Raw genomic sequence first — 17,391 nt, forward strand, 5'->3', positions numbered from 1 at the left:
TTCCTAACGTCATCACCAGGTGCGTCGTGACGTACAGACGCACCTCCGCTGATAACTCAATGTAAATAATAAACCTTCTCTTTTAATTAATCCAACTAATCGGTTATTCTATTAGAGAAATCAGAATATTTATTATTATTATTATTATTATTATTATTATTATTATTATTATTATTATTAGCAGTAGTAGTGGTAGTGGTAGTAGGAATAGGAGTGGTAGTAGTATTAGTAGTAGTAGTATTGTTGCTGCAGCCTTTGTCATTGTTTTTTAAAGTTTGTAATTAAATTAATACATAAATTCAGTGAGAACAGAGAAGAATTTGTAAAAAGAAAAAATCACACACAAAAATGGAACTGTTTTCTTCTGTAAAATGAACTTGTTTTTCAAAAGATTTTAATTTTAAAAATACATCGAAGAATCATCAACTGGTTAAAAAAATAAAAAAATAAAAAAAACAAATAAAAAAAAACAATCCACTATCACCTTCCTACCATGTCCTCTACTGTTTGCTTTCATGCTTGTGTTGTTCTCAATCATATGTAAGTCGCTTTGGATAAAAGCGTCTTCTAAATTACTGTAGAATAGAATAGAATAGAATAGAATAGAGTGGTAAAAATCAAACAGATTTTTAAAATAATGCTGTCGGTTTTTAAAAAACAAATGTTATGTATTTGTAAGCTTGTTTGTGTATTTTATGTATTTCTGGAACCTGGGCCCGAACAGCGCTGCAGTTCCCTAAAACGTCCACTAGGGGCCGCTGGGTTGTAGTTTAACACTGTGTGACGTTAACGAGGCTTTTATTGTGAAAGTAGGAACCGGAAGTGAGTGTTTGATTGTTCGGGTCTCTGTCCGTTGACTCCTGGTCCTGGTCCCGCTTGCTCAGCCTCCTCCGGTCGTCGCTATGGTGCAGATGATGGAGTCGCAGTGCGAGTACTTCATGTATTTCCCGGCGGTTCCGATCACGGACCTGTCGGACCCGGCCCGGTACCGCACGCTGCCCCGGAGGAGCCACCTGTACCTGGGCGAGACAGTCCGCTTCCTGCTGGTGCTGCGCTGCAGAGACGGTGGGGCCACGCCGACGGAGCAGGGCCCCGGTAAGGAAGAGGGGAGCCGGGAGGATGCCCCCGTCCGGCCGGCTCCATCCGGGGTCCAGATCAGCCGGTCCGGAACCGGAGCTTCGCTCACCGTGTTTATTTCCGTTGTTAAGAAGCCAAACGCCTCGCGACTGTTGTTTAATATTTATGTGCATTCACCAGAAACATCCTGTTTGTCCCACAGAACGTAAAACACACACGGAGCGGGTCCGTGAACGCATCACCGTTGTAATAACAGCAGCATTAAGCCACATGTTATGGGATGTGATGAAACAACCAGGTCTGATCTAGGCTCATGGGGGGCATGCATCATGCCTGCACGTCATGCTGCAGCTCTTTTTGTTGTTACTATTGTTTATAAGTGTTTTCCAGCACTTTGAGATACGGATTGCATTCTGTCAGACCTCCAACCAAAGACCTGGGGGTCCTACCAGAAACTAAAGCTCCTGCTGGTATAGTTCTTAGGGTCACTGAGGCACCAAACCCCCTGACCACAATACGGTATCCATCAGGGGGTAACGGGATATAAATATTATAAATACATTAAAATAAGAAAGAAAAAAAAATCATCAAAGTTTTAACAACCAACATCATAACTAATGTCTCATTAGACTGTCCTACAACAATAAACTAAAATATTAAACTAAGCTGAAGTAGGCCAAGGGTGTCCAGCTCTGGTCCTCTGGGGCCACAATCCTGCAGGTTTTCTATGTATCCCTGCTCCAACACACCTGACTCAAGCTAATCAGTCATTGTGCAAAACATTGTTGGCTGTTGGATCCATTTAATGGAAGCCAGGTGTGTTGGAGCAGGGATACATGGAAAACCTGCAGGACAGCTGTTAGGCCGATCACAAACAACAAAAGCAGGGCAGAACGTCAAACTCCAGAACACAATAAGGTGTCAGAACCTCAAACAATAACCTCACATTTATATAAACATCAAGAACAAACAGAGTAAATGTTTTTCAAATGTTTTTCTTAATTTTGTTGATTTTTTTCTTTTTCTTTTTTAGAAACTCATTCCCTACTCTACAGTAACAGTCTCCTACTTTTCTGCCCCAAAACTCTGCAGATGTTTCCACACAGTGGACAGGTCCGTTTCACTTGGACATTTATTCAGAAACATCTGTTTTCCACAAGACAAACGGCTTGTTCTATCCTCCACGAGAAGCGAGAACTTTGTTCTGGCTCTAAAAGGGTTCCAAGAACCAGAATAAACATTTGCCAGCTCCATTCATTCTCCACGAGAAGCTCCATCGGCAGCAGGGCGGGTCGTGCACGCGGCTCGGTCCGTGTTTAAATGCTGTAAAAATGTTCTACTTTCTCACCACCTCGCCAGCTGTTTTACCAAAATGATCTGTCTTACAACCAGAAAAAATGGCACCTGGATGATGAAGTCCGGCTCGTGGTCTGGACCTGGTTGGTTCACGGTTCTGGATTACCCATCGTGTCTTCCGTCCAGCAGGGAACGCCGATTGGCCCGTTCCAGGGTTTGGGACGGAATCGGCCAGCAGCCGGGCGTGGCGGGAACTAGCCGGGTCTCTGTGTGCCGTGGCCAGTGTGAGTCCGGGGGAAAGCAACCGCCATCGGGGCAACCACCATCACCATGACTACCAGAGCAGCGGGGATGAGGCCAATGAGGACGGTGAGGACGACTACATGGCAGCGGCAGAGGCGGCCATCGCGGCACTCGGCAGCAGGGTGGACTCCCGGTGTCGGAGCTTCAGGGACTGTAAACCACTTCTGATCCACAACTCGTCTGGGACAGCGTCCAGGGACTTCCGCAGGGCACCTGTTCAGGTACATGACCACCTATATCTGTCAGTCAGCTAGTCCAGACCTGCACATCTGGGTGGTATCTGGACCAGACATATCTTACATATCGGGGTGGTATTTGGACCAGACATATCTTACACATCGGGGTGGTATTTGGACCAGACATATCTTACACATCGGGGTGGTATTTGGACCAGATATATCTTACACATCGGGGTGGTATTTGGACCAGACATATCTTACACATCTGGGTGGTATTTGGACCAGACATATCTTACACATCTGGGTGGTATTTGGACCAGACATATCTTACACATCGGGGTGGTATTTGGATCAGACATATCTTACACATCTGGGTGGTATTTGGACCAGACATATCTTACACATCTGGGTGGTATTTGGATCAGACATATCTTACACATCGGGGTGGTATTTGGACCAGATATATCTTACACATCGGGGTGGTATTTGGACCAGACATATCTTACACATCTGGGTGGTATTTGGATCAGACATATCTTACACATCGGGGTGGTATTTGGATCAGACATATCTTACACATCTGGGTGGTATTTGGACCAGACATATCTTACACATCTGGGTGGTATTTGGACCAGACATATCTTACACATCTGGGTGGTATTTGGATCAGACATATCTTACACATCGGGGTGGTATTTGGACCAGACATATCTTACACATCTGGGTGGTATTTGGACCAGACATATCTTACACATCTGGGTGGTATTTGGACCAGATATATCTTACACATCTGGGTGGTATTTGGACCAGACATATCTTACACATCTGGGTGGTATTTGGACCAGATATATCTTACACATCTGGGTGGTATTTGGACCAGACATATCTTACACATCGGGGTGGTATTTGGACCAGACATATCTTACACATCTGGGTGGTATTTGGACCAGACATATCTTACACATCTGGGTGGTATTTGGACCAGACATATCTTACACATCTGGGTGGTATTTGGACCAGACATATCTTACATATCGGGGTGGTATTTGGATCAGACATATCTTACACATCGGGGTGGTATTTGGACCAGACATATCTTACACATCTGGGTGGTATTTGGACCAGACATATCTTACACATCTGGGTGGTATTTGGACCAGATATATCTTACACATCTGGGTGGTATTTGGACCAGACATATCTTACACATCTGGGTGGTATTTGGACCAGATATATCTTACACATCTGGGTGGTATTTGGACCAGACATATCTTACACATCGGGGTGGTATTTGGACCAGACATATCTTACACATCTGGGTGGTATTTGGACCAGACATATCTTACACATCTGGGTGGTATTTGGACCAGACATATCTTACACATCGGGGTGGTATTTGGATCAGACATATCTTACACATCTGGGTGGTATTTGGACCAGACATATCTTACACATCGGGGTGGTATTTGGACCAGATATATCTTACATATCGGGGTGGTATTTGGATCAGACATATCTTACACATCGGGGTGGTATTTGGACCAGACATATCTTACACATCTGGGTGGTATTTGGACCAGACATATCTTACACATCGGGGTGGTATTTGGACCAGACATATCTTACACATCGGGGTGGTATTTGGATCAGACATATCTTACACATCTGGGTGGTATTTGGATCAGACATATCTTACACATCGGGGTGGTATTTGGACCAGACATATCTTACACATCGGGGTGGTATTTGGATCAGACATATCTTACACATCTGGGTGGTATTTGGACCAGATATATCTTACACATCTGGGTGGTATTTGGACCAGACATATCTTACACATCGGGGTGGTATTTGGACCAGACATATCTTACACATCTGGGTGGTATTTGGACCAGACATATCTTACACATCTGGGTGGTATTTGGACCAGACATATCTTACACATCGGGGTGGTATTTGGACCAGACATATCTTACACATCTGGGTGGTATTTGGACCAGACATATCTTACACATCTGGGTGGTATTTGGACCAGATATATCTTACACATCTGGGTGGTATTTGGACCAGACATATCTTACACATCGGGGTGGTATTTGGACCAGACATATCTTACACATCTGGGTGGTATTTGGACCAGATATATCTTACACATCTGGGTGGTATTTGGACCAGACATATCTTACACATCTGGGTGGTATTTGGACCAGACATATCTTACACATCTGGGTGGTATTTGGACCAGACATATCTTACATATCGGGGTGGTATTTGGATCAGACATATCTTACACATCGGGGTGGTATTTGGACCAGACATATCTTACACATCTGGGTGGTATTTGGACCAGACATATCTTACACATCTGGGTGGTATTTGGACCAGATATATCTTACACATCTGGGTGGTATTTGGACCAGACATATCTTACACATCTGGGTGGTATTTGGACCAGATATATCTTACACATCTGGGTGGTATTTGGACCAGACATATCTTACACATCGGGGTGGTATTTGGACCAGACATATCTTACACATCTGGGTGGTATTTGGACCAGACATATCTTACACATCTGGGTGGTATTTGGACCAGATATATCTTACACATCTGGGTGGTATTTGGACCAGACATATCTTACACATCTGGGTGGTATTTGGACCAGACATATCTTACACATCTGGGTGGTATTTGGACCAGACATATCTTACATATCGGGGTGGTATTTGGACCAGACATATCTTACACATCGGGGTGGTATTTGGACCAGACATATCTTACACATCTGGGTGGTATTTGGACCAGACATATCTTACACATCGGGGTGGTATTTGGACCAGATATATCTTACACATCGGGGTGGTATTTGGACCAGATATATCTTACACATCTGGGTGGTATTTGGACCAGACATATCTTACACATCTGGGTGGTATTTGGACCAGACATATCTTACATATCGGGGTGGTATTTGGACCAGACATATCTTACACATCGGGGTGGTATTTGGACCAGATATATCTTACACATCGGGGTGGTATTTGGACCAGATATATCTTACACATCTGGGTGGTATTTGGACCAGACATATCTTACAAATCGGGGTGGTATTTGGACCAGACATATCTCACACATCTGGGTGGTATTTGGACCAGACATATCTTACACATCGGGGTGGTATTTGGACCAGACATATCTTACACATCGGGGTGGTATTTGGACCAGACATTGTTGCACATCTGGGTTTGTCTCTAATTTGTGTTAAATTGTTTTGAAGGTGAATTTTCCGTCTTAAGCCGTACTGTGTTTGATCTTGGAAGCATGTTTTTGTGGGATCTGCAGTTCCAACAGATTAAAGCTGATGTGTCTTGTGTGGTTGTGCCCGAACAGTCTCCTCTGGATGAGCCGGTTGTCCTGACGGACGAGGTGATCTTCCCTCTCACCGTCTCGCTGGATAAACTCCCCGTCAGCACCCTGAAAGTAAAGGTCAGGAGAGGCGGCGTGTCCAAACCAGCATCTATCACAGGGTTTAGTGTCTCTCTGAAGGGGTTTATGAGTCCTAAGACAATGTTTTCTTCTTCAGGTGATGGTCACAGTGTGGAAGAGGGAGGCAGAGAAAGTGGAGGTGCAGGAACTGGGATATTTGAGCGTCCTGCAGCAGCGAGAGCCAACACACACCTTCAGACATGACCTAAACACCTTCAAAGCTCAAGGTTTGACACACACATCCTGTCTCTTTCACACTTCATTCCAGCTCCCCAGCAGGATTCCTCAACGTCCTCAACCACAGAAACAACCAAGTCATCAATCTGACGTTTAAAGACTTAAAATTTACTGTTGAGGTCGTTTAGTCAGACCTCTTTTAGACGTCAGACTAAAAGAGGTCAGAAAAAGGAAAAAATATGGATCTGTCCATTTTAAAGCAGTTTTATAGCAGCCAAAGTTCGCCCGCCTGATATGAGCGTGTGGTATGGCTGGCCAACATACGGGGGCTCTGTTCCTCTATCATCTTCCTTCATCATGACGTCCATGTTTTCATCACATGCTCGCTTCTCTGCGAGAGTCAACAGATGCTGCAAACCTTCCAGGCCAAAGTCATCCTCATGTAAAGGAATCTCTGGTTCTTCTCATCCACAGTGAGCACCACTCTGACCGTCCTGCCGCCTCCAGCCGTCCGCTGCAAGCAGATGACCGTCTCTGGGAGACACCTGGCCATCCTGAAAGGTACCACAGTCTGTCATACCGGACCCACAGCCGAGCAGCGTACTGGCGTGTAGGACCCTCGCTGTGGCGTATAGGACCTTCCCTGTGGCATGTAGGACCCTCCCTGTGGCGTGTAGGACCCTCCCTGTGCCGTGTAGGACCTTCCCTGTGGCGTGTAGGACCCTCCCTGTGGCGTGTAGGACCCTCCCTGTGCCGTGTAGGACCTTCCCTGTGGCGTGTAGGACCTTCCCTGTGGCGTGTAGGACCCTCCCTGTGCCGTGTAGGACCTTCCCTGTGGCGTGTAGGACCTTCCCTGTGGCGTGTAGGACCTTCCCTGTGGCGTGTAGGACCTTCCCTGTGCCGTGTAGGACCTTCCCTGTGGCGTGTAGGACCCTCCCTGTGCCGTGTAGGACCTTCCCTGTGCCGTGTAGGACCTTCCCTGTGCCGTGTAGGACCTTCCCTGTGGCGTGTAGGACCTTCCCTGTGGCGTGTAGGACCTTCCCTGTGGCGTGTAGGACCCTCCCTGTGCCGTGTAGGACCTTCCCTGTGGCGTGTAGGACCTTCCCTGTGGCGTGTAGGACCCTCGCTTTGGCGTGTAGGACCCTCCCTGTGGCGTGTAGGACCCTCGCTTTGGCGTGTAGGACCTTCGTCGTGGCGTGTAGGACCCTCGCTTTGGCGTGTAGGACCCTCCCTGTGGCGTGTAGGACCCTCGCTTTGGCATGTAGGACCTTCGTCGTGGCGTGTAGGACCCTCCCTGTGGCGTGTAGGACCCTCCCTGTGGTGTGTAGGACCCTCGCTTTGGCATGTAGGACCTTCGTCGTGGCGTGTAGGACCCTCCCTGTGGCGTGTAGGACCCTCGCTTTGGCGTGTAGGACCCTCGCTTTGGCATGTAGGACCTTCGTCGTGGCGTGTAGGACCCTCCCTGTGGCATGTAGGACCCTCGCTGCGGCGTGTAGGACCCTCCCTGTGGCGTGTAGGACCCTCCCTATGGTGTGTAGGACCCTCCCTGTGGCGTGTAGGACCCTCGCTGTGGCGTGTAGGACCTTCCCTGTGGCGTGTAGGACCCTCCCTATGGTGTGTAGGACCCTCCCTGTGGCGTGTAGGACCTTCCCTGTGGCGTGTAGGACCTTCCCTGTGGCGTGTAGGACCCTCCCTATGGTGTGTAGGACCCTCCCTGTGGCGTGTAGGACCTTCCCTGTGGCGTGTAGGACCCTCGCTGTGGCGTGTAGGACCTTCGTCGTGGCGTGTAGGACCTTCCCTGTGGCGTGTAGGACCCTCCCTGTGGTGTGTAGGACCCTCGCTTTGGCGTGTAGGACCCTCCCTGTGGCGTGTAGGACCCTCCCTGTGGCGTGTAGGACCCTCGCTGCGGCGTGTAGGACCCTCCCTGTGGCGTGTAGGACCTTCCCTGTGGCGTGTAGGACCCTCGCTGCGGCGTGTAGGACCTTCCCTGTGGCGTGTAGGACCCTCCCTGTGGCGTGTAGGACCCTCGCTTTGGCGTGTAGGACCCTCGCTTTGGCATGTAGGACCTTCGTCGTGGCGTGTAGGACCCTCCCTGTGGCGTGTAGGACCCTCGCTTTGGCGTGTAGGACCCTCGCTTTGGCATGTAGGACCTTCGTCGTGGCGTGTAGCACCCTCCCTGTGGCGTGTAGGACCCTCGCTGCGGCGTGTAGGACCCTCCCTGTGGCATGTAGGACCCTCCCTGTGGTGTGTAGGACCCTCGCTGTGGCGTGTAGGACCCTCCCTGTGGCGTGTAGGACCTTCGTCGTGGCGTGTAGGACCCTCGCTTTGGCATGTAGGACCTTCGTCGTGGCGTGTAGGACCTTCCCTGTGGCGTGTAGGACCCTCCCTGTGGTGTGTAGGACCCTCGCTTTGGCGTGTAGGACCCTCCCTGTGGCGTGTAGGACCCTCCCTGTGGCGTGTAGGACCCTCGCTGCGGCGTGTAGGACCCTCGCTTTGGCGTGTAGGACCCTCCCTGTGGCGTGTAGGACCCTCGCTTTGGCGTGTAGGACCCTCGCTTTGGCGTGTAGGACCCTCCCTGTGGCGTGTAGGACCCTCGCTGCGGCGTGTAGGACCTTCGCTTTGGCGTGTAGGACCTTCGCTTTGGCGTGTAGGACCCTCCCTGTGGCGTGTAGGACCCTCCCTGTGGCGTGTAGGACCCTCCCTGTGGCGTGTAGGACCCTCGCTGCGGCGTGTAGGACCTTCGTTGTGGCGTGTAGGACCCTCCCTGTGGCGTGTAGGACCCTCCCTGTGGTGTGTAGGACCCTCGCTTTGGCGTGTAGGACCCTCCCTGTGGCGTGTAGGACCCTCCCTGTGGCGTGTAGGACCCTCCCTGTGGCGTGTAGGACCTTCGCTTTGGCGTGTAGGACCTTCGCTTTGGCGTGTAGGACCCTCCCTGTGGCGTGTAGGACCCTCCCTGTGGCGTGTAGGACCCTCCCTGTGGCGTGTAGGACCCTCGCTGCGGCGTGTAGGACCTTCGTTGTGGCGTGTAGGACCCTCCCTTTGGTGTGTAGGACCCTCCCTGTGGCGTGTAGGACCTTCGCTTTGGCGTGTAGGACCTTCGCTTTGGCGTGTAGGACCCTCCCTGTGGCGTGTAGGACCCTCCCTGTGGCGTGTAGGACCCTCCCTGTGGCGTGTAGGACCCTCGCTGCGGCGTGTAGGACCTTCGTTGTGGCGTGTAGGACCCTCCCTGTGGCGTGTAGGACCCTCCCTGTGGTGTGTAGGACCCTCGCTTTGGCGTGTAGGACCCTCCCTGTGGCGTGTAGGACCCTCCCTGTGGCGTGTAGGACCCTCCCTGTGGCGTGTAGGACCCTCGCTTTGGCATGTAGGACCCTCGCTTTGGCATGTAGGACCTTCGTCGTGGCGTGTAGGACCCTGCCTGTGGCGTGTAGGACCCTCCCTGTGGCGTTTAGGACCCTCGCTTTGGCGTGTAGGACCTTCGTCGTGGCGTGTAGGACCCTCCCTGTGGCGTTTAGGACCCTCGCTTTGGCGTGTAGGACCTTCGTCGTGGCGTGTAGGACCCTGCCTGTGGCGTGTAGGACCCTCCCTGTGGTGTGTAGGACCCTCGCTTTGGCGTGTAGGACCCTCCCTGTGGCGTGTAGGACCCTCCCTGTGGCGTGTAGGACCCTCGCTTTGGCATGTAGGACCCTCGCTTTGGCATGTAGGACCTTCGTCGTGGCATGTAGGACCCTCCCTGTGGCGTGTAGGACCCTCGCTTTGGCGTGTAGGACCCTCCCTGTGGCGTGTAGGACCCTCCCTGTGGCGTGTAGGACCCTCCATGTGGCGTGTAGGACCCTCCCTGTGGCGTGTAGGACCCTCGCTTTGGCATGTAGGACCCTCCCTGTGGCGTGTAGGACCCTCGCTGCGGCGTGTAGGACCTTCGTCGTGGCGTGTAGGACCCTCCCTGTGGCGTGTAGGACCCTCCCTGTGGCGTGTAGGACCCTCCCTGTAGCGTGTAGGACCCTCCCTGTGGCGTGTAGGACCTTCCCTGTGGCGTGTAGGACCTTCGTCGTGGCGTGTAGGACCCTCCATGTGGCGTGTAGGACCCTCCCTGTGGTGTGTAGGACCCTCGCTTTGGCGTGTAGGACCCTCGCTGCGGCGTGTAGGACCCTCGCTTTGGCGTGTAGGACCCTCCCTGTGGCGTGTAGGACCCTCGCTTTGGCATGTAGGACCTTCGTCGTGGCATGTAGGACCCTCGCTTTGGCATGTAGGACCCTCGCTTTGGCGTGTAGGACTCTCGCTTTGGCGTGTAGGACCCTCGCTTTGGCGTGTAGGACCCTCCCTGTGGCGTGTCGGACCCTCGCTGTGGCATGTAGGACCCTCCCTGTGGCGTGTAGGACCCTCCCTGTGGCGTGTAGGACCTTCCCTGTGGCATGTAGGACCTTCCCTGTGGCGTGTAGGACCCTCGCTTTGGCGTGTAGGACCCTCGCTTTGGCGTGTAGGACCCTCCCTGTGGCGTGTCGGACCCTCGCTGTGGCATGTAGGACCCTCCCTGTGGCGTGTAGGACCCTCGCTTTGGCGTGTAGGACCCTGGCTTTGGCGTGTAGGACCCTCGCTTTGGCGTGTAGGACCTTCGTCGTGGCATGTAGGACCCTGGCTTTGGCATGTAGGACCTTCGTCGTGGCGTGTAGGACCCTGCCTGTGGCGTGTAGGACCCTCCCTGTGGCGTTTAGGACCCTCGCTTTGGCGTGTAGGACCTTCGTCGTGGCGTGTAGGACCCTCCCTGTGGCGTTTAGGACCCTCGCTTTGGCGTGTAGGACCTTCGTCGTGGCGTGTAGGACCCTGCCTGTGGCGTGTAGGACCCTCCCTGTGGCGTGTAGGACCCTCCCTGTGGCGTTTAGGACCCTCGCTTTGGCGTGTAGGACCTTCGTCGTGGCGTGTAGGACCCTGCCTGTGGCGTGTAGGACCCTCCCTGTGGTGTGTAGGACCCTCGCTTTGGCGTGTAGGACCCTCCCTGTGGCGTGTAGGACCCTCCCTGTGGCGTGTAGGACCCTCGCTTTGGCATGTAGGACCCTCGCTTTGGCATGTAGGACCTTCGTCGTGGCATGTAGGACCCTCCCTGTGGCGTGTAGGACCCTCGCTTTGGCGTGTAGGACCTTCGTCGTGGCGTGTAGGACCCTGCCTGTGGTGTGTAGGACCCTCGCTTTGGCGTGTAGGACCCTCCCTGTGGCGTGTAGGACCCTCGCTGCGGCGTGTAGGACCTTCGCTTTGGCGTGTAGGACCCTCCCTGTGGTGTGTAGGACCCTCCATGTGGCGTGTAGGACCCTCCCTGTGGCGTGTAGGACCCTCGCTTTGGCATGTAGGACCCTCCCTGTGGCGTGTAGGACCCTCCCTGTAGCGTGTAGGACCCTCCCTGTGGCGTGTAGGACCTTCCCTGTGGCGTGTAGGACCTTCGTCGTGGCGTGTAGGACCCTCCATGTGGCGTGTAGGACCCTCCCTGTGGTGTGTAGGACCCTCGCTTTGGCGTGTAGGACCCTCGCTGCGGCGTGTAGGACCCTCGCTTTGGCGTGTAGGACCCTCCCTGTGGCGTGTAGGACCCTCGCTTTGGCATGTAGGACCTTCGTCGTGGCATGTAGGACCCTCGGTTTGGCATGTAGGACCCTCGCTTTGGCGTGTAGGACTCTCGCTTTGGCGTGTAGGACCCTCGCTTTGGCGTGTAGGACCCTCCCTGTGGCGTGTCGGACCCTCGCTGTGGCATGTAGGACCCTCCCTGTGGCGTGTAGGACCCTCCCTGTGGCGTGTAGGACCTTCCCTGTGGCATGTAGGACCTTCCCTGTGGCGTGTAGGACCTTCCCTGTGGTGTGTAGGACCCTCGCTTTGGCGTGTAGGACCCTCGCTTTGGCGTGTAGGACCCTCCCTGTGGCGTGTCGGACCCTCGCTGTGGCATGTAGGACCCTCCCTGTGGCGTGTAGGACCCTCGCTTTGGCGTGTAGGACCCTGGCTTTGGCGTGTAGGACCCTCGCTTTGGCGTGTAGGACCTTCGTCGTGGCATGTAGGACCCTGGCTTTGGCATGTAGGACCCTGGCTTTGGCGTGTAGGACCCTGGCTTTGGCGTGTAGGACCTTCGTCGTGGCATGTAGGACCCTGGCTTTGGCATGTAGGACCCTGGCTTTGGCGTGTAGGACCCTGGCTTTGGCATGTAGGACCCTGGCTTTGGCGTGTAGGACCCTGGCTTTGGCATGTAGGACCCTGGCTTTGGCGTGTAGGACCCTGGCTTTGGCATATAGGACCCTGGCTTTGGCGTGTAGGACTCTGGCTTTGGCGTGTAGGACCCTGGCTTTGGCGTGTAGGACCCTGGCTTTGGCATGTAGGACCTTCGTCGTGGCATGTAGGACCCTGGCTTTGGCGTGTAGGACCCTGGCTTTGGCGTGTAGGACCCTGGCTTTGGCGTGTAGGACCTTCGTCGTGCATGTAGGACCCTGGCTTTGGCGTGTAGGACCCTGGCTTTGGCGTGTAGGACCCTGGCTTTGGCGTGTAGGACCTTCGTCGTGCATGTAGGACCCTGGCTTTGGCGTGTAGGACCCTGGCTTTGGCGTGTAGGACTCTGGCTTTGGCGTGTAGGACCTTCGTCGTGCATGTAGGACCCTGGCTTTGGCGTGTAGGACCCTGGCTTTGGCGTGTAGGACCCTGGCTTTGGCGTGTAGGACCTTCGTCGTGCATGTAGGACCCTGGCTTTGGCGTGTAGGACCCTGGCTTTGGCGTGTAGGACCCTGGCTTTGGCATGTAGGACCCTGGCTTTGGCGTGTAGGACTCTGGCTTTGGCGTGTAGGACCCTGGCTTTGGCGTGTAGGACCCTGGCTTTGGCATATAGGACCCTGGCTTTGGCGTGTAGGACTCTGGCTTTGGCGTGTAGGACCCTGGCTTTGGCGTGTAGGACCCTGGCTTTGGCATGTAGGACCTTCGTCGTGGCATGTAGGACCCTGGCTTTGGCGTGTAGGACCCTGGCTTTGGCGTGTAGGACCTTCCCTGTGGCGTGTAGGACCTTCGTCGTGGCGTGTAGGACCCTCCATGTGGCGTGTAGGACCCTCCCTGTGGTGTGTAGGACCCTCGCTTTGGCGTGTAGGACCCTCGCTGCGGCGTGTAGGACCCTCGCTTTGGCGTGTAGGACCCTCCCTGTGGCGTGTAGGACCCTCGCTTTGGCATGTAGGACCTTCGTCGTGGCATGTAGGACCCTCGGTTTGGCATGTAGGACCCTCGCTTTGGCGTGTAGGACTCTCGCTTTGGCGTGTAGGACCCTCGCTTTGGCGTGTAGGACCCTCCCTGTGGCGTGTCGGACCCTCGCTGTGGCATGTAGGACCCTCCCTGTGGCGTGTAGGACCCTCCCTGTGGCGTGTAGGACCTTCCCTGTGGCATGTAGGACCTTCCCTGTGGCGTGTAGGACCTTCCCTGTGGTGTGTAGGACCCTCGCTTTGGCGTGTAGGACCCTCGCTTTGGCGTGTAGGACCCTCCCTGTGGCGTGTCGGACCCTCGCTGTGGCATGTAGGACCCTCCCTGTGGCGTGTAGGACCCTCGCTTTGGCGTGTAGGACCCTGGCTTTGGCGTGTAGGACCCTCGCTTTGGCGTGTAGGACCTTCGTCGTGGCATGTAGGACCCTGGCTTTGGCATGTAGGACCCTGGCTTTGGCGTGTAGGACCCTGGCTTTGGCGTGTAGGACCTTCGTCGTGGCATGTAGGACCCTGGCTTTGGCATGTAGGACCCTGGCTTTGGCGTGTAGGACCCTGGCTTTGGCATGTAGGACCCTGGCTTTGGCGTGTAGGACCCTGGCTTTGGCATATAGGACCCTGGCTTTGGCGTGTAGGACTCTGGCTTTGGCGTGTAGGACCCTGGCTTTGGCGTGTAGGACCCTGGCTTTGGCATGTAGGACCTTCGTCGTGGCATGTAGGACCCTGGCTTTGGCGTGTAGGACCCTGGCTTTGGCGTGTAGGACCCTGGCTTTGGCGTGTAGGACCTTCGTCGTGCATGTAGGACCCTGGCTTTGGCGTGTAGGACCCTGGCTTTGGCGTGTAGGACCCTGGCTTTGGCGTGTAGGACCTTCGTCGTGCATGTAGGACCCTGGCTTTGGCGTGTAGGACCCTGGCTTTGGCGTGTAGGACTCTGGCTTTGGCGTGTAGGACCTTCGTCGTGCATGTAGGACCCTGGCTTTGGCGTGTAGGACCCTGGCTTTGGCGTGTAGGACCCTGGCTTTGGCGTGTAGGACCTTCGTCGTGCATGTAGGACCCTGGCTTTGGCGTGTAGGACCCTGGCTTTGGCGTGTAGGACCCTGGCTTTGGCATGTAGGACCCTGGCTTTGGCGTGTAGGACTCTGGCTTTGGCGTGTAGGACCCTGGCTTTGGCGTGTAGGACCCTGGCTTTGGCATGTAGGACCTTCGTCGTGGCATGTAGGACCCTGGCTTTGGCGTGTAGGACCCTGGCTTTGGCGTGTAGGACCCTGGCTTTGGCGTGTAGGACCTTCGTCGTGCATGTAGGACCCTGGCTTTGGCGTGTAGGACCCTGGCTTTGGCGTGTAGGACCCTGGCTTTGGCGTGTAGGACCTTCGTCGTGCATGTAGGACCCTGGCTTTGGCGTGTAGGACCCTGGCTTTGGCGTGTAGGACCCTGGCTTTGGCGTGTAGGACCTTCGTCGTGCATGTAGGACTCTGGCTTTGGCGTGTAGGACTCTGGCTTTGGCGTGTAGGACCCTGGCTTTGGCGTGTAGGACCCTGGCTTTGGCGTGTAGGACCCTGGCTTTGGCATGTAGGACTCTGGCTTTGGCGTGTAGGACCCTGGCTTTGGCGTGTAGGACCCTGGCTTTGGCGTGTAGGACCCTGGCTTTGGCGTGTAGGACCCTGGCTTTGGCGTGTAGGACTCTGGCTTTGGCGTGTAGGACCCTGGCTTTGGCGTGTAGGACCTTCGTCATGCATGTAGGACCCTGGCTTTGGCGTGTAGGACCCTGGCTTTGGCGTGTAGGACTCTGGCTTTGGCGTGTAGGACCCTGGCTTTGGCGTGTAGGACCCTGGCTTTGGCATGTAGGACTCTGGCTTTGGCGTGTAGGACCCTGGCTTTGGCGTGTAGGACTCCTGCTGGCAGAGCAGAGTGGTGGCGGCACGTCGGTCGGCATGGACACCGCCATGGAGGCGGCTGAGAGTATAACAGGAAAACATCCTACTTCAGGGGAGTCTGGCTCCGATACTCCAGGGCCAAAACCTCCTGGTTTCCCATGTGTCCCTGCTCCAGCACACTTGACTCGACTCTTAGGCCATTATGTGGAACTGTGTCGACAGTGTGTTGGAGCAGGGATACATGGAGAACCTAGCGGCCCTCCAGGACCGACCTCAGACCGTCTTGTCCTTGCTGCCGATGTGAAGCTTTCTCTTTTGGTGAAGCAGGAACATCCGTCCTCTGGGTGTCGGGAATTGAACCTGCGGTCTCTGGTCTCCTCAGTGCTGAACGAGTCGTCTCAGGAGGAGCTGAGCATCCGAGATGTGCGTGTCTTACCCAACCTGAACGCCTCGTACCTTCCCATGATGCCGGACGGCTCCGTGCTGCTGGTGGACAACGTGTGGTATGTAGGGTTTCTGTTACTACGGCGACGCCATATTATGGGATGTTGCAGGTGTTTTACATGAGCAGCGTTTGTTCCACAGCACAACGGTCCATTTGGTTTTACTCTGAAGATCGTGTTTTATTTACGCTCAGACCCTCCTGTCCTGCTCCACAGCCACCAGTCCGGTGAGGTGGGCATGGCGTCTTTCTGCCGCGTGGACAGCCAGGCCTGCCGCCTTCCCAGCACGCTGAGCGCTTTGGAGGAGCACGACTTCCTCTTCCAGCTGCACCTCAGTGACATGCCGCAGGACGACTCCAACGAGGTTGGTGAGACCATCACAGAGCTTCAGGTCCCCAGAGCCTGCCTGATCCTGGACCACATGAAGCAATGAGATCCGAGAAAAACCTGCTTCAGGTCCATGGATGCTGGTGTCCAGTCGGGATGCAGCGATTACTCGGGTAACTCGAGGACAAAAAATGATCGAGGCAAATTATCTGCCTCGAGGCGTCGTTTAATTAATATCACGTGGTGACATATGTTAATTTCTGCATCATGGCGGCGTTCTCAGACCACTGCACTGTTCGGAAGGACGACATCACTGCTTCAGTAAACATATAAAACTTCTAAACATGTATAAAATCTATAAAAGCAGAAGCTGTGGCCTACGGTGTGTCTGTACAGTCTGACTGTTTCAGCCGGACTGATGACGGACATTTCCACCAGCAGCGCTTTGCTTTCTGTCTGAAGATCCTCCTTGCTTTGGTCTCTAATGGCAGAGAATGAAGAAGAGGGGAGGAAAAGACCAAAAAGTGGCAGTGTGGGACCATTTCACACTGAAAAGGACAGAAAACGTAGTGCAGTGTGTGTGCTGTAAAGCAGGTCTTAATGCTGCAGCAGCTGGAAGAGAGCCTACACACACACACACACACACCATCCTGGTCCTGTCTCAGTCAGTGTTCTACCTGTTGCACTTCTGTGCATGACACTGAAATCAACGAAGTCAAGTAATCAAATATATCGTTCGCTGCTGTCGGACATCTTGAGGCGTTTTTTATTCCTGTCCCCACAGTGATACGTTTATAAACGCAGTTCAGCTGCAGTTAGGGGAACTCTATATTTGATTACTTGACTTCGTTGATTTCAGTGTCAGGTAGAACACTCTGATTAAGTCAGGACCAGAATGGCAGATGTGTGTGTGTGTGTGTGTGTGTGTGTGTGTACGCTACGTTCTCTCTTTCACCAAGGATCAGGGATCCTCTGATCAGGACTGCCGAAGCTCTGATTGGGTACAAAGCCTGAACATCCAGAGGCTGAG

At 53.8% G+C, this 17,391-nt stretch overlaps 1 protein-coding gene across 1 annotated transcript in view; it reads left to right on the forward strand.

Moving 5' to 3' along the window:
* Positions 1–902: 902 nt before the first annotated feature.
* trappc14 (trafficking protein particle complex subunit 14) overlaps positions 903–17,391 on the forward strand; it is a gene marked incomplete at both ends in the record, with an annotated part of 46,612 nt that continues 30,123 nt past the window's right edge. The window contains 7 exons of the mRNA XM_079247499.1: positions 903–1,095; positions 2,563–2,897; positions 6,246–6,341; positions 6,439–6,568; positions 6,993–7,079; positions 15,974–16,094; positions 16,251–16,398. Coding sequence (XP_079103625.1) covers positions 903–1,095; positions 2,563–2,897; positions 6,246–6,341; positions 6,439–6,568; positions 6,993–7,079; positions 15,974–16,094; positions 16,251–16,398 — 1,110 coding nt within the window. The remainder of the gene's footprint in view (positions 1,096–2,562; positions 2,898–6,245; positions 6,342–6,438; positions 6,569–6,992; positions 7,080–15,973; positions 16,095–16,250; positions 16,399–17,391) is intronic.

The sequence above is a fragment of the Telmatherina bonti genome (genome assembly GCF_933228915.1).
Source record: "Telmatherina bonti genome assembly, chromosome: 10".
Lineage (NCBI taxonomy): Eukaryota > Metazoa > Chordata > Actinopteri > Atheriniformes > Telmatherinidae > Telmatherina > Telmatherina bonti.